The following is a 25,547-nucleotide window of genomic DNA, read 5'->3' as shown; positions in this document are numbered from 1 at the left end:
CGAATCTTTTATCGATTTTATTGATAATAGAATTGTTTTATATATGTATTCTATTTTTTTCTTTGAGGAATACCGTTCCTTTTCTTTGGCAATAATCAGGAGTTCACATTTCCGTAAATCGATTTATATGTATGGTTGAGCCTGTTATTTCCTAAAAAGCATTCATTTTATCTCTTTCATCACCTCGGGCAGTGTTGACTTTGTCCATTGTGACTTTAAGGTTTTCTAAATACCTTCTAGTTCAGGCGAACCATCGGACGTTGCTGCTGACCTGCTAAAAATAAAAAAATGACTTGTAAAAATAGATATGTAGAAGGAACATAAGAGTAATAGTTGATGTTTTTTACCCGCTCTTCTGTTTGTTTGGATTTGAATTGACAATAATTGGTCTTTTGTCTTCTATTATTAATGGTATCTGTGGAAATGAAAGAAATATTTGAGGTGTATGGATTGTTGAATTCTCTACTTTATATAGCTTTAGATGTCATTAAATAATATTATATGATAATTAAGATTACAACGACTGTTCGTATTATGTTCAATGTAATTGGATTATTGCTATTAATTAATGACTTTTGATATTTTTTTATTAGTGTTTGCATGTTATTGGTTATGGTTTTTGATTTAAATGTTTTATTGTTATTTGGATGAGTTTAAATTTTCAGATTATATTAATGTTAAATGATAATACTTTTTTATGAAAAACATTTTTCGTTATTATGTTTGATATTTTTGTTTAATTGAATGTGAAGGGATAAAGTTATTAATATTATAATTATTGAATTGAAGGGGTACAAAAATATTAATATTAATTAATAATATAATTAATATGCATAATGAACGTTGAATATTAATGGATTAATAAAGTATATTATTGAATTTCATGAATGTGAAAATATATGTTATATCTTTATCAAATTAAAGAGAAATGTGAAAGATCTCAAATTAAAAGAAGAATATGAAAGATCTCAAATTAAAAAAATGAATGTGAAAGATTTGTATTGAATACATTAATTGAATGCATGTGAATAATTTCTATTATAGCAATCTCTTAATATTCATGGAAATCAATAACACACATGCGAATCTTAATAATTTATCAAATTAAAAAAAGGATGTGAAAGATCTCAAATTAAAAGAGGAATGTGAAGATTTGTATTGAATACATTAATTGAATGCATGTGCATAATCCCTTTATAACAAGCCCATAACAACAAACACGTGGACCAATTAACGACATCCTACATGGCGATCATATATCAATCCTATATGGCATAAGAAGAAGCAGTCTGCTTCAGCATGATATAAATATATAGATGTGTAATTGTGAATAAAAAATTATTATTATACTATTTAATCATAGATTAAATAGTTTATTACGTTATTAATTACCACAATTATAGGTTATCATATATATATTATATATTATCATTACAAAAATCATCATAATATTTTAAATGTCTCACATATATTTTGTATCAACACTCATAATTCATAGTGGAATAAGAGTCTATTGTAATATATATCATACTATGTGGTGATTAATTTGTTTGTTATGTGTATATACAAAATTATTATCATACATAATATATTTATATATATAATATATTATATATTTATATATATAATATATATTATATTATCATAACATAAATTACATAATATTTTTAAATGTTTACATATATATTTGTATCACACTCATAAATTCATATTTGAATAAAGGTTTATTGTAATATATGATCAATACATATGTGTGATTAATTTTGTTATATTATATTATATATTAATATATATATATATATATATATATATATATATATATTAATATTATATATATATAATAATAACCACACCTATATAATGTGTAATTGTAGTTATATACAAAATTATTATCATACGTATATTAATCATAGATTAAATATATTTAATATGTTATTAAATTATCAAAATTATAGGTAATCATATATTTATTATCATTACTGTCTACATATATATTTTGTATCAGCACCCATAAATTCATAGTGGTATGATGGTCTATTATAATATATCATCAATACAAATGTGTGGTCAATTTAGGTTTAATTAAACTATTATGTTATTAAATTTGTCATGTTATGTATCATAATAATTTATTATTTTTTAATTAAAATGTTATATAGTTATATATTTAATTATTGATGACATTTGAAAACAAAAATCCAAACATATTAAATATATAAGTATAACAAAAGTATCATAATATTTTATTATTGATTACCATTAAAAAAAATTCATTCAAACTAAATCAAGCATAATATAAAAAAGAAAAAAATATATAAATATATATAATAATGTATCCCATGTTTTTCGAACATAAACGAATTAATAATCGAACAGATTATTCGTGAACGGATGGATCAATCAGTCGAACGTATTATATTCGAGAACATAATCGAAAGAACATCCTATGTTCGAACTCGAATCGAACATATTATCGAACGAACATCGAACTGTTTGCGAACAGTTTCTTATCAAGTCAAGTCGAATAGTTATTGAACGAACATCGAGCTGTTTGCGAACAGCTTGGTTCGTTTGCAGCCCTATGGTGGGGTTGGAGGTGGGTGTACTGGGGGAGGGCGAGGAAGAATGATTATTTTTTTAAGAACTCATTTGTTAAGAGGTTTTTTACCAGGCTAAAGAGTAATTTTCCATTTTTCTTTTTTTTTTTATAATAAGTGTACACTATTGCGAATATTATTGACACTTTACTACCATTTTAGGGTTGGGATTTGTCTTCTGAATTCTGGGGACCTGTCCCGTGTGGGACGAGGATTCCCCGAAATAGGCAAGGACAGGGACAAAAAAATTCCTCGTCCTCGGGGACGGCGATAAATGTCTCCTCGCACTGCCTCCATCCCCAACACGAGGATAGTGCAGTTGGGTGGGGGCTTTCGTCGAACAACAAACCCAAACTCAACCAGTTCTAACACATCCACTCCAACAAACAAACAGCAATCAATCCACAACCCACAATCAACCAAACAACATACACGCGCGAGCAATGAGGCTAGTGAGGCAGTAGTTAGAGTGATCTGTCGCTGGAGATAGCAAGGACGCGCAATCTAGTGTGATTGACGGTGTGCAAGGCAGGCGCGATTGATCATGCGAGTGGGAGGCATGATCAATTGTGCGAGTGGGAGGCTTTATTTATTGTGCAATTTAGCACGATGGTGGTGTCGTTTTGAGGACGAGGGGTCAAGAGTGAGCAACTGTGCAAAGAAACTTGCGATTGGCTCAAAGACGACGCTTGCCTTTGATATATTTTTTCCCGTTGTCTAGGGCGAGGCGCGGTGAGGACAAGGGTCACCCCTTCCCTACGGGAATATTTTATTAATATGTTAATTGTGAATATACTTATTCATATTTTGGAAGATTTGATGGGTTACTATTGTTTGTGTTGATGGATGGTGGTGGTGGGGATATGATTGAGAAATAGGGAAAGTTAAGGGTTTGAACCAGTTTAGGGGTAAGAATAAAAGGAAGTGAAAGTTAAGGTTTTGATTAAGAAAAAGTGTAATGATAGTCTTGCCCTTCAAAACCTAACGGAACTATAACGGCGTTAGGACTTAGGGGTGTGAGTGATATATTTCTTAAAAATGGTGGGGAAGGTTCATTATAAGCGATAGTTGCCATTTAACTGATAATTTTGAATAAAGTTAAGGAGGTAAACATTTTTGCCCGAATTACCATAGTATTTTTTTTTTTTTTTTATATATATATAATTAAAATTAATCCATTGCACAAGCGTAATATATAAAATATAATTTGTTAATTTTCTTAGCCAAGGGATTTCTATCCAACGTATGGTATTTAGCGGTTGAAATCAATGAATGGTTTGTTTTTCATTTCTTAAAGCAAACTAATGAAACTAACGTTTCTATCAACGGTTGAATCCTCTGCCAACGTGCTCTATCTGAAATCAAAACAGTCATTTCTTTTTGTGAATACGTTGGCCAGTCACCTTCTTCTTTGTGGTTTCGCACCAGCGACCAGGTTATTGCTCTGTATTATCTTAGCTGTCTGTTCTTTTTCCTAATTTTCTCTCTGCGTTTTTATGTGGTTAACTTGGATTTATTAACAATATCGATTTTTTTTTTTTTTAATTTGATATTTGTCTATAGATATTATCCATAAGAGCAATTAAGGTACCAAATCTTCCGGTGTCATATTAACTGTTTGTTGAGCTATGTGTTTTTTATTTAAATATTCTCTTTTCCCTAACTGTTTGTAAAGAATTGCTGCAAAAAGTTATTGTTAGAAAATCTTTTCAAGCTATGAGCTTTTCCTGTAATTGATTTTCCAGCTGTACTTAACAGAGTATGATTAGTGTTTTTAGCAAAAATAGTGTTGATAAATGTTACTTTCAATGTTTCTTGCAAACATAGCTGTAATTTGATGTGAACCATATAAAATGCTCGGCATCAATCATTTCTTAATACTACTACTCATGTTGTTTAGCACTATCTATCAAGTTGTTGAGTACTGTCTACCAAACTAAATTACTGTGTCTAGCTCGCTGCTGTGCTCATTTTGTGCTAGATTCTCTTGATAGATGTAGGGGCGTGTTCATCTGTTCAATAAAGCTTGGCTATGTATGGAAGAATCTTTGGGAATTCCTCAACTGAGATATTTATAGTAAAAACCCTTATTTAATCTAATGAGAATATCATCGTGGTAGTATAGCTCTATTGAATTTATGAATGTTATGGATTTGCCTCTAAATTCTTTTGTTACGTTCTGTCCATATATATTTTTATCAGATGACAATGGGGGTTTCTTGTAGTCATTTTTTTTTTGGAAATTGTATTCGTATGAATTAAAGGTAGTGTATAATAAATAAATAGATACTTATACACCGGAGATAAAATTATTAGAAATGGAAAGTGATAAACTGTATTCTGATGGCTAGGCAAAATTGAAACAATTGTTGCTTATAATTCTTTATGCAATTTCTTACAAAGCCTTAAGCAATCTGAGACTAACAAAGAATATTATCATCATTTGAGCTAATTGGGACAGAATTGTAAATCATATAAAACTGACAGTTTTGTTTTTTGGGTTTTCATGAATTCACAAAATGGCACTACAAATACAGGTTATGATGAGCATTATATCAAGCCACCATTTTAAATGGTCACTTGGAATCGGGAATCATCTTTGTAAAGGGAGATTTCATAAGATTACCTATTTACCCTCCAAAAAATTGTTCTCTTTCCACAACCAAAACCTTTGTGGTAATTATAACTGTGATAGGAGATGTAGGCCAATCTTTGCTAGTGCTGTTGACGATGAGAAGGAACCAGATGACTCGGGAGATGATATGAGTGAGAAAGAATTACCCAAAGGCAAAGTAGATGGAGTATGTTTTGTTTCCCTTTTTGAAGTTATAATTTTATTTGTTGCAGTAAAACATGAACTGAAACTAGAACTCTAAAGTTAATAATTGCATGCTCGTATTACAGTTTTCCCTTTATAAATTTGATGTATGAATAGATTGACATTGTTATAACAACATTTTGTAGAAGGATTAGCCTTGAAAACCCACCATTGGATTTAATGACCTCCACATACTTTTCATATTTACCAAGTTTCAAATTAGCTTTGAAATTAGAATTTATGTCATCAAAATGTTACTCTAGATTAAACCATGTCATAAGTTGTAAATTTCCCTGAAATTTGCAGTTTGTTTTGGGTTATTTGAACGGATTTTGATTTAATATGGATGGTAGAAATCAAACCAATGAAAAGTTTTTGATAGGTATAGTCCATATCAACTTTTGCATCATGGTTAACATATGTATATCATGATATCGTGTATATGTATATCATGCTTTTTCTTTTCTTTTCCCTTTTTTTTTTTTTTTTTTTTTTTTTTTTTTTTTTTTTTTTTCTGCTTAAAAAAAATGTGTTGCCTTTCTTTTCTTCACCAACCAGTATAGATTCCAAGTTGCAGGTCTTTGATAAAGAGTTAGGTCACTAAACAAGAAAAAGGTTTTATATCCATTGGAGGGCAAGCATTTCGAATAATTGATTAACGAAGTTGCTTCAAGTTTTATTTATTAGTGGTCTTTTGTTGAAGAAATTGCATTTGTTCTTTGTTGAGGAGTCCATTTTCAATATTAACTTCCACTACTTCTGGTGATTGTTCCTAATGATCAATCTTTTTTTTTTTTTTTTTTTTTTTTAACAATTAAACAAGTATATGAAAAATAAGAATTAAATTACAATGAGAATTAACTGTTGGGACTTTGACTTTTCTTCCCAAAGATCTAATTACAAACAGTTTCTTTGACTTCCTAAAGAATTAGGGCATCAGGAATTAGTTATGATCAATTTTGTTTCAGGGTTTTGCTAATATGCAAGATATTCATGCTTGAGTACAATAAATGTGGTAATGCAATTCCATGTATAATTTTGAGCAGTATTAACATTTTGTAGGTGAATAGCGAAGTTCTAAGAGAAATCTTTGAAAGAATTGTTGGTGTAGATGATTCTGCCTTCAGTGGGATGGATCTTGCAACTCTTATTAGAAACAAGTATGAAGGTCTTATGATGTTCATTAATAAAAAGGTATGTGCTCTGTAGTTGATGATGGATGTATTATCAACATATTGGTCTTGCTGCATCAATTGCCTAATATATATAGTCATTGTTTTTTGAGAGCGACTACTACACATGCATTGCAATATTCTCAGTGAGCATGACTATGTCAGTTATTTTGTTTATATGTATGTACATAGTTCTCACTTGAATCCGTGCTAGTGATCTTTTTTTAAGGTCGATAATTGGCATGTGCACAAGGCATAGATATGCATTATCATGTTATGTAAAAATCTTGAAAGTTCGGTAAGATTTTTGGACATACCTTGGACATTTTATATCATTCTTGCTCATTACTATATGCTTAGAAATATCTTATTTATGTTGGACTTATACTTTGAACACATTTTTTTTTGAAAGAAACTGTTTAAGAAAACTGGCACTTTGCCTCAGCCAACCTACATCACTTAGGAACTTTTTTGGAAAATTAAGATGATATGGATAACTTGGGCAGTTTGTTGCTGCTAGTGATTTAATTTTCACATACGAGGATGAACTATACGCAGAGATGGCAGTGGTGGTTGTAAAAAAAGTTTTGTTATTGTTGATTTCTAAGCATATCACACCCTTACCCTCTGCTACCTCTTGGTACTTGTTAGGTAGGGTTGACACTACAAACAGATCCATAGGTGTAACCTTTCACTCAAACTAGAACTGAAAATTGAAGCATCTGAGGTTGGATTAATTGGGGATAATGAAAGTAGAAATTGTTTTATCTGTAACTTCACCGTCAACATGTGTAGAGTTCTTGTATAATTCTTTTTCTGTTCTTTTTCTCCCGGATCTGTCTTTCTTCTAAGACAGGAATTGTACCTTGCTTGGCTTGACTGAATGATTATTTTGCATGAGAAAGGAAATGCTAAAAGGACCGTCAACCTTCCCCTGTTGGCAAAATATATCAAACTGCTTTCTCATGCCTAGGATTCAGTTTTTTATTGTTTTTACCTTTTCCTTTGACTTACCTTTTGATGTTTATCTTGTGTGTTGTTATCTTTATCAGATAGTTTTAATATTTTTCTAGAAGTTCACTTCTACTTTTTGCGTGCCCATTGTAGGAGTTCATGGGAAAAAATCTTCTTGCTTTAAATGTCATGTGGAAAATACATGGAACAGGTGAGAAGGTTTTCGTTGTTTGGATTTTTGTTCTAGATGAACTGATTGATGTCACTACATACATGTAACAGGACCAAATATTAGAAATATTTATGAAGGTTTCGGTTTTAATAAAATTCATAGTATTTGATATAGGGTACTTCAATAAGTTATTTAAGAACTTAGATGCTTACAGTAAGGGTTGTTAGCTATGGATTTAATTAAGGTTGGTTTAAAAGATAATTTCTTTGGGGCAACTGAATCGAGAAGTAAACAATTCATTTGCATATCTGATGAAAGTAGCATGAAATCTAATGCAAATGGTACTTCAGCTTGCATTGTAAAAAAAAAAAATAATTAAAAAAAAAAAACAAAAAAAAAAAAAAGAGGGAGGTGTTTGTAAAATTCTCTCAGGCTTTGGACTATCTTGTGAGTGGTTGAAAGCTTAGTTGTTAGTTGAAGGATAACTTACACATATGGAGTTGACTATCTTGAGATCATTTATAGTAGCTCATAGTAATTTGGTCAAGTTCTTGTATCCTTTGTAGCAGTTTCAATTGGCCTTCAAAGCTAAAATGTTTCTTATATTGAGGTTTACAAAAGATGTTTACATGGAGCAATTTTTGGTTTGTTGCTCGGGGGCAGTCGATGATGAGAAGTTATAGATAATTTTACAACCATAGGAGGTATGGTTAAGATTGCCCCAAAGGTTAGGGAGGCTATCAAAATTAGTCTGAAAAATACCAAATGTTAAATTATTTAGATATATTATATATCTTAATTTTTTGCAAATTATTTCAAAACACAAGCAATAGATCCTTCAAAATGTCTGCAAATGAAAAAAAGATGATAATAATAAAATTGAAAAATAACGAAGGGGAATATAGTCTGAGCATTAGTTTTGGTTCAATTTTTTGGTACAACAATGTTGGACCAAATAAAAGTTTAGCTAGACAGTGAAGATATCAGTTAGAACAACAATTCATACCAAGTCAGTTCACCCAAGATCAGAGAGTACTTGAAATATATAAAACCTCTATTTCACTTTACTAGGTAAACCTTACATTTGACCCAAAAGGTAAAATAAATGGACGACCAAACTCATAAATATATAAAAAAATGACAAATGGATTCTTTTAGTTTTGTCCTTAGTTCTAAAGACTTCTAGTCTGTCATGATAATCATTAATTACTTGGACATATTCAGTTATCTAAAGCAAGTCATAATAACAATAGAAAAAGTATTTACACTTTCTAGGTTAGTCATTAATTAACTTGGACATATTTAGTTATCAAAGCAATTTAACTCATCGTAATTCTTTGTTCTTTGTTTAGGATCTTTTCCACTGACGGAAGAAGAATATATTTGAGGCTTGATGATGTGGCAAACACACTAAAATGTTGGGGAGCTGTCTCACATATTCGAATAGCCTTGCAAAGCTAAAAGAGCGACCTCGAATTGGGAAGGTAACACTATGATATTTTGATTAGCTAATATTGTTTTGAGTTGTAATGATTGAGTGTTTTGTTAATAAATCAGGTCAAACCATGTGATTTCAATGAAAAATTAACCTTAAAACTTCTTGGTAAGAGGAGAAACTGTTGATTAGATATGTTTTGCAAGAAAATCTTTTAATGATAGTAATAAAATATCACCTTTTTTAAATTTTCCATTTTTCAGCAAATCATATAAATTTGATCATTGATTTTAACTAGATATTAAATATTTGTTACTTTCACTGTGATGGTGAAATGCATCATATCATGGATTAGTTTTAGGCTAATACATATATGTTGTATTATCCATGTCTTGAAGGAAGTAGGAAGATGAGAGAGTTCTATGTGAGAGCTAAGCTAGACCATTTTTATGATTTGTCATTTTAGTAATCAACATATAAGGATTTTATTTGATGTACTGAAATGGAAATAAATTTTTGTTAGATAATACTTTCTTACAAAATTGTCAATCTAAATAAATCGAGCTATCCTAACATATGCATTTATCTTGGACATCTATTCACATCCTGTCTCTCAAAAAAAGCCATCTCTGGTGTGACATAGCTCAGGAATGTGACGACCTATAAGAGATGCTACATTTTTCTTTTCTTTATGCAATGTTTATCATGGGCTTCTAGTAAGTTGCACAACTTTTTTATACTATTTCTGCAAAATCCTTCACTTGATCAAGCAAGGTAGTCAATAACCCATAAGAAAACCCACCTTCACATCAAAAGTGCCTTGATCAGATTGACGCATGACACTTAGTTTGTTCTTCTCGATTGGCAATTATCCAGCCTTTAAGCCTGTGCAAATTTTATTGAAAACTATTTCCTTTTCTTCCTTGTAACTCCTATCTTTGTAGAAATGAAAGATCTTATCCACTCATTCTCCCATCGAAATTTCTAAACAAAGTATCAGTGGATTAATTAAATTTTTTGTAATGGTATTTATTGTAGTATTTTACTTTGCTATCTATCTGATAATTGTTATAAATGAAATTTTTTTATTTATACATTTACTTTCCAAATAATAATGATGATAATAATATTTTCAAATTTTATCGTTCTCTTCTTTGATTTTTCTTTTCCTGACCATTAAGGTTTATAGGCTGTAATTATTCTTATTATTATTTGTGTTTTTCATTATAAAAACATTGTTTTTTTATTTTTTCGCTCATAATAATGATATGGACCAAATATAACTGAGTTTAAATACTGTATTAGCCATTTATAGCTGCAAACATATGATAAATAATGAATTGCTTTATGGCATACTTCTTTGATTAAGGATCCATTTGGCTGACTTCGTAATTTGAAATAAAACTAATAAATGATGACTGACGCTATTACCACTCCACCTTTTTCTTATTAGATCCCATTACAATTTTTTTTTTCTAAATACATTTTTATCCCTTAATGAAATTATTAAACAAGACAGAAAGGAAAAAAGGAAAACAGTATATATTAATTACACCATCAATCTTATTTTTGTATCTACATCTTACACCTTTTATCTTATTCTGAAACTTATTTTGGTCTTTTCCTTTTTTATTTGTCAAGAAATATATGCTTCTTTTCTGTGACTTTGGAGATATAAGATGAAAGTTACTTATTATCACTCCATTGTTCTATCCTCCATTTTGTTGTGTACAAATTTTTTTGGTTGTTAACTTTTGAATACTGCATGAGTGAATGTATGAATTTTCAATAGTGGAAAGGGGGAGAGTGGTGTAAATCCAAAGATGAAAGAGCGGAAAGAGAGAGTGATGTATATCCAAAGATGAAAGAGTAAAAATAGAAACAATAATATGGGGTTATTTTTTAATTAAATGGGGTATATATATATATATATGTTCTTTTATGTTTAAACACTTTATTTTATCAAAATTTAGTAGGAGATAATGGTTTAAGTGAGAATAGAGTAAGGTCCAACGGCTATAGGTTAACCTGTTAGCTGTTCATGTTAGGATGATGGCTTATTATCCAGAAAAACCTGATCTTGGGTATACAATTGTTTAGAAACAATGAATTATGTTAATTGCTGATCCAAATTGGTTTTTGATGAGATTTTGTTTAGTTTACAATCACAATTGTACTTATCAATTGATGCAGGCAGTTAGCATATTTATAGACATGGATGAATCTGGAGGCCGTGCAAATGAATGGATTTACAAATAGATTGCTTTGTGGGACAAGGAAAATTGTTCTCATTACCACCTCTCTGTGCCTTAATGAACAGTAAGAAATTCCAGAAAAAAAAATTGTTTTAGAGGTGGTTATGGCAGTGATTAAGAAGTCACTCAGTAAGTTAATTACTACACTGCCTCGTAAGTGCATATCCTTTTGATGTATATACTTCTATAGAAATATTCGTATTAAAGTTTCTTCTACATTCTTTATTATTGGAGTTGCGGCTTTCTTCATTCACAAATTTATGGAGTGACAGGTTCTTAGAAACACTAGGAAAACATCCCGTTGTTCAATAATAATAATAATAAAAAATAGTAGCAAATGTAGAAGATGAACTCCATTTTTGTTAGTACTTAATAAATTATTTGCATATACTATAAGATCATTGCATACCACATCAGGGTACCCAAAACGAATCACCATTTAAAAACATAAAGAATAAGAGAATTTTTTTATGGCGTTTCTAGTAACAAGTAAACAATAGAATGAAAGACATCAACCAAAATATAAAGTGATTATTAAGAAAAGCAGAGGCGTGACAAAGATTATACACATTCCATTTTATTAATATTAAAAAAAAATTTACAAGGAAAATGGATTCGTTGTTCACATAAATCATAAATGGAGCCAGTAGGGAAAATTGCATTTATGTGTCCAACCCTAAGTAGAGGAGGGTTCAAACCATTATTTAGCTGAGTAGGTTCTGCCTTATCATAACCTACTTTAAATATATGGTATAAAACCCCAAACTAAATAATTGACGAGAACCAACATAATTTATCGCCCAGAAATTTTAAGTAGGCTATATTTGCAGGATAGGTTCAAAATTGGAGAACTGAAGTGAATAATGACTTCTTGGAGAGTAGCTCTTGTTTGAACTTTGAAGACAAAATAAATACATTTCTAATAAATATCTTTGTTAAGCTTTATGTTTTGGAGTCGGTTTTTTATTTTTTTATTTTATTTATAGGAACTTAGTTCTTGGTTTCCACGTATAAGATGTGACTAATTGTTTAATTGTAAAGACTGAGTGTGCGACTGCTTTTTTGCCACTTAACCCTTGTTAGAATTTAGTTGTACTTGATTTAATGGTATAGTAAAATCTTTTTATAATCAACCAAATTAATTTTATTACTACGAGGAGATTATGACTTAATAAAGGTATAGGTAAAAAATTATTATTTTGACTTAGGTATCTTTAGTGTAAATGGTACAGAGGTACAATATGCACTACATTAATAATTAATTAATTGAGAGAGAAAAATTATTCAGAGATTTATAGTGGTTTGGTGCTATATCCACAAGCCTCCTACATCAACTTCTTTAAGGCAATCTCCTTGAAGTTCCACTAGAATCAGATTTCGCCATTTATACAAGTTTGACAAGATTTCATCTCTTACCATAGTTTGACAGGATTTCGCCTCTAGGTTTACATGATTTCACCCACAAGATGTTTGAATAAAAACTTGTGAATAATTACCTCTTAAACTAGGCTTAAACACACAATAAGAATAATACTCTCAAAGGTTTTTAAAATGAGTACAAGAGAGTGATGATTGATTTTGAGTTTTAGCTCAAGGGATTATGTGAGAATGTTTTTAATAGAAATTTTGTTTCTCTGATATTCTCTCCGTCTTTCTTTGTAATAAAACGCTCTATTTATTGTTTTTCTCTTCCCTTTGAAGTAGAGAGTCGTTATTGCATTTAATGCAACTCTGAAAAGCTGTAGAACCTAGAGGAACGGGCGTTCCTCACACTAACGGTTACTTTAGTTTGAATTTTACGATTTGGAATCGTCATTCCCTTATGTAGAACGGTCTTACCCTAACGCAAATAGACGTTACCCTATTGCGGACTAGTGTTCCATTTGGACCTCTCAATGTCCAAAAATTCAAGAATCTTGAATGACTTCCTGGAATGGCATTGTTCCTTCCTAGAACGACTTGAAGAAAACTGGGAACGAGCGTTTGTTGTGGCCATTCTTGATTTGCTTGAAGTTCTCTCAACCTTGACTTGAGCTCGAAAATTCTAAGTCCAAAATCTTGACTTTAGCTTGGAATGGGCAGTCCTCATCATGGAGCAGGCGTTCCACTTTAGATCGCAGAAGTGTCAAGATTCCAAAACCATGAACGAGGAGGAACAACATTGTTCATGTGGAACGGGCTGAATGAATGGTCATTCATCTTGGTCGTTTAATGAACTAAGACTTTATTAATGAACTTAGGTAACACATTTTTAACTCTATTGGCCATAATTTTGGAGATACACTTTAGATTGTATTGCAACATGAGATAGGCTTAAACACACTACAAGAGGAAGAGTTTTCATTCTTTGGGACCAAAGTATAGCACAATTCACCTCTTTAAGCAACCTCTCAGACTTGAAGAAATTTTGGATAGCTTTAACGAAATCATGACCCATAATATCCCAAGTTTTTTTAAAGAAAAGAGTTTCATACCCATCCGACCTCGGTACTTTGTCTTTATTCATGTCAAACAAAGTCTTTTGTATTTCTTCTTGGGAGACTTCAGCAACCATGGAGTTTGCCTCCTCCTCTGAAATAATTGGATTTATAAGCTTCTCTATGCCCTCAAAAGAAACACCCTCATCTTTATCCTTAAAGAGATTGGAGTAAAAAGACAAACTCGTCTTTGATTCTATCTTGATCATCTATAAACGAATCCTCCCCAACTTTCAAGGACAAAATCATATTTCTATTCCTCCACCCAATAATCGATCTGAAGAAGTAAGAGGTATTTACATCCCCTTCCTGTAACCATTTTACCCTAGACTTTTGCTTGGCTAAGGGTTTATTGGCCGTGGATAGCTTGACCAACTTTGCCACCTTATCTTTCTCCTCTTACAAAAAGACATCGTCAGTCGGATCCTCATTAAGCCTTTCTTGAACTTGAGTAAGATCTTCTCTTGCAAATTTGACTCTTTCTGAAATGTTCCAAAACTCCTTTCTATTAAGTTTCTTAAGCTCAAATTTCAAATCTTTTAACTTAGAGAGACCACCCTATACATCGGATTACCCTTGACTTCCATACTCCACACTCTTGCCACCTTAGGTTAAAAATTCTCATGTTCCACCCAAAAATTGAAAAACTTGAAAGGAGATTTCCTAGCTTAAAGATTCAACCCACTATCGACCACCATTGGACAATGGTAAAAAATGCCCAGAGTAATAAAAGAAGGAAAAAAATTGGAAAAACCAGACTTCAATACTCATTAAAAGCTTGCACTAAATCCTCATATTAAGCTTTCATTTGTTATTCCAAGTAAAGTAGGTTCTAATGGCATTGAGATCATCAATTTCAACTTCCTTATCCATGTCATTTACCTCCTCACATTGCAGATTCCATTTATTAGAACCTCCCTTCTTTTCCCCAACAAATCTTATGGCATTGATATCACCCATAATAACCCAAGGTTCACGGGAACTAATCTTAGCATGAAGACTCAATTTCTTCCAAAGCTTTTTCCTGTCTCCAAAACTATTAAGCCCATAGACAATAGAGCAAAAGAACTTTGAGTTTTTTTTTTGGGACCCAAACTTGACAAAGAATAGCTTGATCCGTACAGTGGAGCATTTGAACTCGCATAATGTCCACATCCCACCCAACACAAATCCTCACCCTATCACATGCACGACAATTCTCAACCATGGCCCAATTGTGAAACACCAATTTACTAACTTTATCTATGTTGCTCTCTTCAACCTTAGTCTCCAAAATAGGACACAGACTTAGTTTATTATTGCTAATCAAGTTTCTAATCTCTTTTTGCTTTAAAGGGGAATTAAGACCCCTTAAGTTCCACGCGGCAAGCTTAACCATTGGACGGCAAAGAGTTGGATGAAGACTTTACCTTTTTGGCAAATCTCATCTTTTGGTTCTTAGTTATACTCCCATTCCGCTTCTCCATTTTCTCCTTTTCAGCCACCCTTAATAAGTTTCCAAATCGCTTAACGGCAGGAGAACTTGATCCCATCTCTATCTCCTCAGATTTGTTAATAGGAATAGGCTTAGTTGGTGGGGATTCCTCCTCTCGGCAAATGTTTCCCTCACACACAACCACACCACTAAAATCCTCAGACCCGAATTCAATCTTATTTTCTAGTGCCCCAACACTCCCCGAATGACCCATGGGATCCTCCTTTTCCCCTTATCGCCATCATCCCTATTTGCTCCACTATTCCCCGACTCATCCATACAATCCAAGGACAATATAGCAAAATGATTCTTATTAACACAAGAATTACTAACCTCATCAAGCTTTACATCATTATGCAACTCCTTCTCAACAGACAACAATATTCTTTCTATTGATGACTTGTCTGCATTCTTGAGCTTTTGGGGCTTTCTTGAAGGGTACCACCGGGGTATTGTCCTTAGGCGCATGAACACAATCCTTTTGAATGTGGCCAAAGTCCTTACAACAAGAGCACGTGATAGGTTTCCATGCATACTCCACTTTGATGTTTATCACCTCACCATTTAGCAATTCAAGCTCAAAATCTTCTTTAAATCCCGATGTTGAGTCCATTTCTATACAAACTCTTGCATACTCCAGCCTTAGTGATGTTGTCCATGTGAAGCGGAAACCCACGGCGCTTGCAATATAACCCAATCCCTTATGCGTCCAAAATTCCAACGGTATCCCATAGAATTTGGCCCAAATAAGAACCCTCGTCACCCCCTCAATGCGAGAATTCGTATTAGGCCCCGTTTTCTCAAGAAAAGTGGTTGGCCACCAATAAACCAAGAGCCACTCTCAAGCACTTCATACTAGTCACCTCATCCGAAAACTCGAGTAGATAACCCCTTTGTTCATTAGAGATCACTCCAACCTTTTCATACTTCTTCCAATTTCTGTCAACAAAGTTCTTCATTAAGTAAAAAGACAATTTCTTTCCCAAAAATGAGCCTACAAGGCAATTGTGCTATTTGTCAACTCCCATGGCCGCAACCTCCTCAGGAGGAGAAACTCGAATCTTGGTTCCTTCTTTGTTCATATTCGGTTTGAAGTATTCTAACGCCACATTGGTTTTCTTAGAAAAGAATAGGTTCCTCCACTGATCGGGATTAGGATCATTTTTCGGCTTTGCCTCCTTGTCATCCTCAATCTCAACCTTAACCTCACGAGTCTCACGCATTCCACCGGAACTACTTCCCTTCAGCATGTTAATACCATCCGTCGCTTGCCATGGACAACATTAGAAATCAAACTAGAATCAACCAACAAACTCCTCTTAGTATCACTAGCCACAACACTACCTCCACCTACTCCACTCTCGGGACCTACAACCCATCATCTTAGAAACGGCACCACCATTACCGATAAGAGCATTCTCAGTCTTCTCACATAACGCCTCCTTAGACAACCAGGTAACTTCACCCTCATCTCACATAGCATCAGCCCCATCATTATCAAGCACCCGGACGTTGACCCTTTTTTCCATGGCTACCGCATTCACTTATAAGGTCGTCAAGTGTCATTTTCTTCACACCAAAATTCATGGCTAAAAGTGTCATAAGTTGATGGATGATCCAAACCACCAAATTTGCTGTTATGCCTAGAAAATCAAGGCTGACATAAACTTACATCAGTAAGCACCAATCAGAGTTTAGAAAGACTTTGCGCTGTTCAACAGCTGTCATGTCGCCCCAAGACAGAAAGATTACGACTGTCATCAACCCAGCATATTCAGGTTTTGTCTATAAGTGAACGAGGGCCGCACACCTATCCAAGCCCCAAATAATTTGAGGATATTTCCTAAGTTATCAACCAATGAGAGGCAAAAAAAGATTTGTACGGCACCTATGCACTTGCAGATTTGTAATCATTACCTTGAATTCAGCTATTATAATCTTTATTTTCAAAGCAAAGATAATCTATGAGAAAGAGACTAACTTGATATTCTCTCTGAATAATCAGTTATTGTACCTCTGCTTGCTACTCGCTATACGCGACCTCTTGTAAGCTCTTATATATAAAAGAAACAGTGGACGTAGGAATCACTTTAAGCATCCGAACCACTTTAAAAATCATCTCTCTCATTTATTGTTTAGTCTTTGCATAATAACATTGATTAACCTTGTCTTGACTCTTGAATCAATCACATCACATGTAATTTCTAAGAACAGCTTAGCATTTTGCACATGTGAGTTGTTGGTGTCAAAATCATACATCAACATTTGCCTACACCTAGCATTACACCATCCATCATACTCCTGTCATGTCTAAGAGTATAAAGTGTAGATCAAAAAAAAAAAAAAATTCCCATTCTTTGAAGATCTCGTATAAATATTTGTCCTAGATTCTATATGAATATTGTCAAGTTTCAAAACTTAAGAATGGTGGTGGTGTGATTGATCTTGGACAAGTATCCAATACATCGAAACCTCTTCAAATTTATCAAAAGTTTCATTCAATAATTCAACTTTGAAAGAAACATAAACTTTGGATTCTCTGGTTCAGTATGCTTTGGCAAAGCATATTTTGGGTGAAATTTTGGGTAAAATGTTGGTTTCAAGATCAAATGTGGCTGTATCAAAGAGTTTGTTTCAATTAAGGTGTCTGTTAAATTCATAATTACTAAAATGAAGTTCTTAGGTTCATGACTAACATATCATACATTAGTATGAAAGATAGTTACACATGTGAATCTAAAGCTTTGACAAAACCTTTTACCACTTGTTTAGTCAAAGGATACTTCTTTGAAAGTTCAGACACAATAATTCAGAATTATTCAGAGAGAAAGTTTTTTCTTCTTCATTTTTTCCTTTTCCAAAATTTTTTATTTTTTCATATTTAACGGTTCCCATTTTTAAATTCTTATAAAATTTGTTAAACCTTATACAATTTTTTAGGTTTTGGGGTCTAAGTGTCAATATTGCAAGTTCCAAGGGTGGAAGTTAAGCCACATTTACCCTTTTCCCTTGTGGCCAGATGACAAACATTTTAACCAATGGAGTTAGCTATATCATGGGGTTTTGTATTCGAGTCGTAGGAGAGATAATTATCAAGTTTACCCATAAAAAAAAAAAAATATTAAGCCACATTTATATGGTGCAGTCATCTAGTGAATTTGTAAAATTATATTCCTACCCTTCTTCCATAAGCAAAATTTTGACGAGACTAATGACAATGATGGATTTTGTATAATATTTTAATAGTACAAGGTGGTTGTGACTTGTGAATGAAAAATGCCAAACTTAGTATGTACCTATCAATTTAGAAAAACTAAGAGCATCTCCAATGGTACTCTTTATTTTGAAGAGCATATTTCATATAAATAAAGAGTATCTTTATTAATTTTTAAATATAAAGAACATAATTTTATTCAAATCCAATAGACTCTTTAAATTTAATGAAGATGCTCTTTATTTTGAAGAAAGAGACTTAATGGAAGAGAGAATTAATAAATAAAATGCATAGGAACTTGTAGTTTATTTAAAATTAGGATAGAGAGTGAAATTTAACTCTCCAAATGTGGAGAGTCAAACTCACTCTCTAATTTATATTTTAAAAATAAAAAGTATGTTGGACTATTGTTTTTATGGATAGTCTCTTTACAATAAAGAGTTTGGGTCATATAAAGAATGCTTTGGAGATGCTCTAAGGATAGTAAGTGAACCAAGATAAAAGGTTATTATTTTCTCTTCACGACCAAAGTCGAGTCAGCACTAACATTTGGGTAACTACATCCTAGGGACAGTGACTGTAGTGCATCTTTCCGATTTTACAAGATGCAAAAGAAGTTCTCCTAACCTGAGGGATGAATATGATATTATCCCTCAAATCATATGGGATAAGAATTAGAAGGATAACATTGAGGCAGAGAGACTCCAATGGCGACTTCTGTTTATCTCGGTAGCATGGTTCATAGTAAAGGTAATTTTGATTTAATAAGCTAAATATTCAGTTAGCTTTTTAGTTGTTTGGCTTCCCATTTCACAGTATTTTTGTTTTGTAGGAGGGTGGCCTCCCATACCCATCCAACATTTCACTCTCTCTGTGAGTACCCAGCTGCCTTTTTTCCTTTCTTTCTCTAAATTCAAGAGTAAATCTTTCTCCACATTTTATTATTTTGTTTTTGTTCTCTAAAGATTTAAACATTCCCAGTTACCTTAATGAGGATTTTATGATTGCTTTTGGGGTTTTTGTCTCTGTTTTAGATAAATAATGATGCCCGTTTAACTCCTCTATCTTAAATGACAGTATTGAAAATTATCTTGATAATATTAAATGTCATTAAACTACTTGTGAGTTTTTATGAATTGGGTGCACATCAAAGTTTCGAAATTTTGTTTTTATATGACAAGCATATCACATGTTGATGATGATATTAAATAGATAATATTTAAAATAAATAATTAAATATAGCCCAAATACCAGTAATTTTATGTCTGGTATGATTAAGTAGTAGCTTCCAATATTATCCTGTTGCAGATTTACCTCTGAATTAGAGCTTCACCCTTAATTATAACAATCATATACACACAACTCACTGGTAAAAGTTATTGGGGAAACTGTACTCGTAAGATTTCCTGTTTGTCTCCTCTTGTGCCAAAAAAACCTTATTACTTGTGTTACAGTTGGTTTTTGTGTGTTTTAAAATGGCTGTGTTATAAGAGTAATAATAGATATAAATGCACTTAACAAATGCCATGCCTTTTAAGTGTTTTTCTTGTGGCAGGAAAGGTTTACAAGTTCTATCAGAAGAATTCCAAGTAGAGGCCATAAAATCTCACTTTTTCACTCAATGGGAGCTGCAGATTTCCTACACATTGAACCTTCACCATCCAATGCAGCAGCTATTTCAGGAAACTCTCATAATGTTTTAGATTTTGTAACAGACATCTCAGGTGGCAGCTTAAGTCTTATTGAGAAGTTGGCTTTGGCAGATTTAGAGCCATCTACAGCAAAGCTGGCAATTGGTATTATAGGTCCTGTTCTCTCCGCGTTTTCTTTTCTATTTATCTTGAGAGTAATTATGTCCTGGTACCCAAAACTTCCTTTGGGGAAGTTTCCGTATGTGTTAGTTTATGCCCCCACTGAACCGTTTCTCGTCCCTACTCGAAAGTTGATTCCACCCCTTGCAGGGGTGGATATTACTCCGGTGGTTTGGGTTGGATTGGTTAATTTTCTTAGTGAAATATTAGTCGGACCACAAGGGCTTCTTGTCCTTGTCTCTCAACAACTTAGTTAATACGCCTAACCAGTCAATATTTTTGTTGTGTTATTCATCTTTGGTGGAGATATTAAATTTTCCGATCTCATTTCATCGACATCACGTCACCATTCTTATGTATATTTGTAATGATATCTTTAGATGTTATTTCGTTGATTCTTGATAAAGTTATCTTTCAACTCATATTTGTCATTACAGACGCCTCTCATTTCTATAGCTTCACTCCCAAATAATCAGATTTATAAATTAAATTGAAATATTCTCCTAAACAGGCTGCGTTTGTTTCATTATTTGCAACCATATTCTCTATCATATTATCCAAATATTGTTTGTTTTATTATTCAGCAAAAAGTTTTTTGAAAATTAGATTCTGACACACATGTGACTGTTGCCTGCAATTTTGCAGTCTTCTTTACTTTCTTCACTTTTGCAGTTTCTGTCCTTTCTTCACTTTTTTTTTCTGTCTGTTTTTTATCTCTTGACTGCTTTACCACCGTCACAACATCTTCCTCTCATTGAACTAATCCACTATGAGAAACCATCTTCCTCTCAATTCCAACAACACAAAACCACCTCACATTGTCCAACCTTCCACCTACAAACGATCTTCTACCTGCAAATACCACCCAAACACATTATTCCAACATCATCACAACATAAACGCACAGTCATCACCCATCACCATCTTCTTTCCCAAATCCACCGTGAGAAACCATCTTCCTCTCAATTCCAACAACACAAAACCATCTCACATTGTCCAACCTTCCACCTGCAAACCATCTTCCACCTACAAATACAATCTTCCACCTGCAAATACCACCCAAACACATTATTCCACCATCTTCACAACAGAAACGCACAGCCACCACCCATCACCATCTACTTTTATCATCACAAAACAAAACCCAGCCTGAGAAACCATCTTCCTCTCAATTCCAACAACACAAAACCTGAGAAACCATCTTCCTCTCAATTCCAACAACACAAAACCACCTCACATTGTCTGCCACCTTAGAACCACAACCGTCGTTGTGTTTTCTGCCACGAACCACCACCGTCGTATGTTTTCTGCCAGGAACCACACCGATCATTGTTTTTTCTGCCACAAAGATCTCTTGTCGTCGCCGATCTGCCGTGAAGATCTCCCGTCGTTGCCGATCTGCCACGAAGACCTTCTGTCATCGCCGATCTGTTGTGTAGATCTCTCGTTGTCGTCGATCTACCACGAAGACCTCGCGTCATCTTCGATTTGCCGTTAAAATCCCCGTCGTTGCCGATCTGCCACGAAGCGAAGCCCACCGTCACCAATCTGCCACGAACGCCCACCGTCGTTGCCTCAACATGAACCGACTCCCACGAAGAAATCCAACCACCCATCACCATGCAAATGTGATGGCCTATTTGCTTTGACAATTTCCATCCATATATGTAAATATATAAAGCTAAAAAAAGTTAAAAAAAAAAGTTTTTTTTGTTGGTATTATTTTTAACATGTCAATAAAAAGAATATATCGGTAAATCGTGAAAGGGACAAACAATAAAAAGAATATATCGGTAATGGATGAATTTTGGGGGTAAAAAATTGTTGAATTAGTGGAAACATTTTTTTGGGATTTTTCTAATTGATATATTTGTTTTGTAGATTCAGCATCGTTATTTGATTGTACGAACAAATTACGATCATGTGCACAGATGTCAGTATAATTTGTCTCGACGTCGCAGGATTGATTACTACTTGCAACAGAGGCAAAAGTTTCGACGTTTTTCCAGACTTGGAGTTTGTCATACACCTTGTTGGTCAACATTGTCTGTATCTTCCCCTATAGTGATGACTTCAAGCAGTGTCGAATCGAACGAGGTAACGCTTTATCTGTGTTTACTTTATTAGGTTTAAATGTGCGTATGTTGTTTGTAATGTGTTTGGTGATTGGTATGGTGTCCCAATTTTGGTTATCGTTCTCACTGTACTGTGATTAGATGAGTGATACTGTGAACTGGTCTGCTGAGATGACCCACAAATTTCTAATCCTGTTATCTGAGCAAGCGAAAACTTAGCACGATACTTCAATCAAAACAGTAGAATACCAGGAAATGTTGGATGACTTATCAGCATTGGCTGGGAGGAGACTCAACATCACACAACTAACCTCTAAGTACTTTCGCCTGCAAATAGTATATCAAGCATGGCAGAAATTGCTATAACACACGGGCTTCGGCTGGGATCATGAGTTGCAAAACAGTAGAATACCAGGAAATGTTGGATGACTTATCAGCATTGGCTGGGAGGAGACTCAACGTCACACAACTAACCTCTAAGTACTTTCGCCTGCAAAGAGTATATCAAGCATGGCAGAAATTGCTGTAACACACGGGCTTTGGTTGGGATCATGAGTTGCAAAGTCCAACGTGTCCTATAGAGGTTTGGCAAGAATATGTCAAGGCAAATTTTTAACTTTTTTAACTACTATTAATCAATGACACCGTATTTGTAAGCATTTTTTTTTTGAACTGCCCAATATTAATATATAATTATTTTGCATTATCAGCAAAATCCACTAGCTTAACACATCTGGCCATGGAAGAGCGAGAAATAGGAGGAACAGAAGCGACTCGGGACAATCACTTGTGAATGTCATTGGTAGATTGACGAACGAGCTTGTAGAGAAGCGAAGTATGGGATCGAGGGCTAGCAATTTCAGTAGAGATGAGAGGGACGAAGAGAACACTAGTGGTCCATCTGATCTGTTTTCCATGAGCAATTGTATTGACATATGACGGCCATGCAAGTACCCACAGAGTTTTACATGCAGCTTGTAAAGTACTTATATGAAAATCTAAGGTGGCGGGAGATATTTGTGAAGCTCCCACCCGAGGAAAAGGCTAATTGGATTTATAACGACTTTTGCAATTTGTAATTTGTAGATGACACTGTATGTCCTAAGTGTTTGCCAACACTTTTGTATGCGTCAATGGGCACTTGTCCTTTTATGGCTAAACCAGACTTCTATTCAGCACCTTGAATAATAAATGTCCCCAAATGTGTGCTACTGTATGAACTTATTAATTGTCCTATTGTTTTATGTGAGATTACATGTTTCATATGATTTTGGATTGTCATTAGAATTAAATATTGACTGTTATATTTTGCTAAGTAGTACAACAACTCTTAATTGTTGATCAATGTTTTGCAAATGTGCATGTTTAAATGGCGTCGTCTAGCCGTATAGGAAAAAGACGACGTTCTACAGATGACGAAGAAGAAATACTGATAGATATAGCCATTGCACTCTACGGTGTTACCGCGTTAGAAACAACTGGGCGTCAACTATGACATATATCCATATTAATTGGTCATAAGTACATGTTGGAAGTACTCAATGGTTATGCTGACAAGATCTTTGACAAGTGTCACATGGACAAAGACTGTTTCACATACTTATGTGAAATTTTGTCAAAGCAAGGCAAATTGCGACCAACCAGGAAGAGTAGTGTGGAAGAACAAGTTATGATATTTCTAACAATCGTTGGTAAAAATGAGACAATTAGAACGATGATGGAGGATTTCCAACATTCGGGTGAGACAATCTCTAGATATGTTGGCGCAGTTTGAGAGGCGATATGTGAGTTGAAGACAGAGTTTATCAGACCACCTAACTTCAGTGATGTTCCATGGGAAATATCAGCCAACCAAAAATATTACAATTTCTTTAATGTACTGGTTCATTATGTTTTCTATTAGTGGATGGTTAAGTTCATTGTGTTATTAATGTTGATAGTCGGTTAATATGAGTAAAATTCTATTTTGATGCTAGGACTGTATTGGAGCCATTGATGGCACACATGTATACGCTTCGGTTCCACATGAATTTGCCGATAGGTACCGGAATCACAAAGGAACGTTGTCACAGAATGTAATGGTTGTATGCGACTTTAGGATGATATTCATTTATATCGTTACTAGATGGGAAGGATATACGTATGATTCAAAAGTTTTAAATTCAATTCTTGATGATCCTAATTCTGGATTCCCACATCCTGCACTAGGTATAAATATTTTCTTGACGTATTATAGTGTATTTGCTCCACTGTCGATGCCCTGTAATTCAAATAACATGTTTGATTTTATTACAGGGAAATAATATTTGGTTGATGCGTGTTTTCTAAATAGACAGGGGTTCCTCACCCCTCATAGGCGAGTGGCTTACGATATTTATGATCACCGCCGTAACTGAAGGGGGCCACAAGAGTTGTTTAACTACAGACATGCTTCACTCCACAATGTTGTCGAGAGAACCTTTGGTGTTTTAAAAAGATGGTTCCGTATTCTGAATGGAATGAACAATTACCCATTGGACAAACAAGGGAAGATTGTTATGGCATGTTGTGTACTTCATAATTCTATCAGAATGTACAATATGGAGGACCCTATCTTCGAACAGACCAATAATAATACGGGTAATGACCAAGTATATTGGGATCGCCAAAACGGGGTAGAAGATGGCCGAAATGGAGAAGGACTGAGTCAACCGCGGCAAGGTATTATATACAACATGACGACTGTACGAGATAACATAACGAATGCATTGTGGGCAGTACAGTGTACCATGTCATAGTTGTTAATGGAGTATACGTGTAAGAACGATTGTAAGAGTTGATAATTAGTACTTTTGTCATATATGTATTAATGTGATGTTTTTAAACAGTTGGATTAGTACTTGAAATTAATATGGGTTATTGATTTTTAATATTTACTGATTACAAAATTACCAATAAAATGTTTAATATTATTAAAATGTAAATTGATAAGTTTTAAAGTTATAATAATACATTATTTTAACAAAATACACGAAAATATTATATTAATAAATCATTTATAAAAAAAAAAATATATCAATCAAATATTCAACATAAATATCAAGGTAAAAATAC

General features: G+C 33.5%; 1 protein-coding gene, 1 long non-coding RNA gene and 1 pseudogene across 3 annotated transcripts; all 3 read left to right on the top strand.

Annotated features, from left to right (window-relative positions):
• The first annotated feature begins 2,754 nt into the window (after nucleotides 1–2,754).
• LOC116105584 lies at nucleotides 2,755–11,628 on the top strand (annotated as a pseudogene).
• A 7,620-nt stretch (nucleotides 11,629–19,248) lies between these two features.
• LOC116105579 (protein COFACTOR ASSEMBLY OF COMPLEX C SUBUNIT B CCB3, chloroplastic) lies at nucleotides 19,249–20,801 on the top strand. The gene is made up of 3 exons (XM_031391989.1): nucleotides 19,249–19,318; nucleotides 19,401–19,441; nucleotides 20,124–20,801. Exons 1-3 carry the CDS (start codon nucleotides 19,276–19,278, stop codon nucleotides 20,634–20,636), a joined length of 597 nt encoding a protein of 198 aa, XP_031247849.1. The 5' UTR covers nucleotides 19,249–19,275; the 3' UTR covers nucleotides 20,637–20,801.
• Nucleotides 20,802–21,668: 867 nt separating this feature from the next.
• LOC116105578 lies at nucleotides 21,669–23,719 on the top strand. 2 transcript variants are annotated; one of them, XR_004124095.1, is made up of 4 exons: nucleotides 21,669–22,007; nucleotides 22,261–22,476; nucleotides 22,596–23,037; nucleotides 23,165–23,719. It is a non-coding gene; the product is annotated as an uncharacterized LOC116105578 (long non-coding RNA). The 2 variants fall into 2 exon arrangements; XR_004124094.1 differs by having other exon boundaries at nucleotides 22,261–23,037.
• The last annotated feature ends 1,828 nt before the right edge of the window (nucleotides 23,720–25,547 follow it).

This window comes from Pistacia vera, unplaced genomic scaffold (assembly GCF_008641045.1).
Source record: "Pistacia vera cultivar Batoury unplaced genomic scaffold, PisVer_v2 Contig50, whole genome shotgun sequence".
NCBI classification, from domain to species: Eukaryota; Viridiplantae; Streptophyta; class Magnoliopsida; order Sapindales; family Anacardiaceae; genus Pistacia; species Pistacia vera.
The sequence above is the reverse complement of the archived record's forward strand: the minus strand, read 5'-3'. Positions and strand labels throughout refer to the sequence as shown.

Coding starts and splice junctions, on each gene's coding strand:
- LOC116105579 (XM_031391989.1), top strand. CDS start 19,276: ATGGCGACTTCTGTTTATCTCGGTAGCATGGTTCATAGTAAAG. Junction 19,319..19,400: donor TAGCATGGTTCATAGTAAAG/GTAATTTTGATT, acceptor TTTGTTTTGTAG/GAGGGTGGCCTCCCATACCC. Junction 19,442..20,123: donor TCCAACATTTCACTCTCTCT/GTGAGTACCCAG, acceptor TTCTTGTGGCAG/GAAAGGTTTACAAGTTCTAT.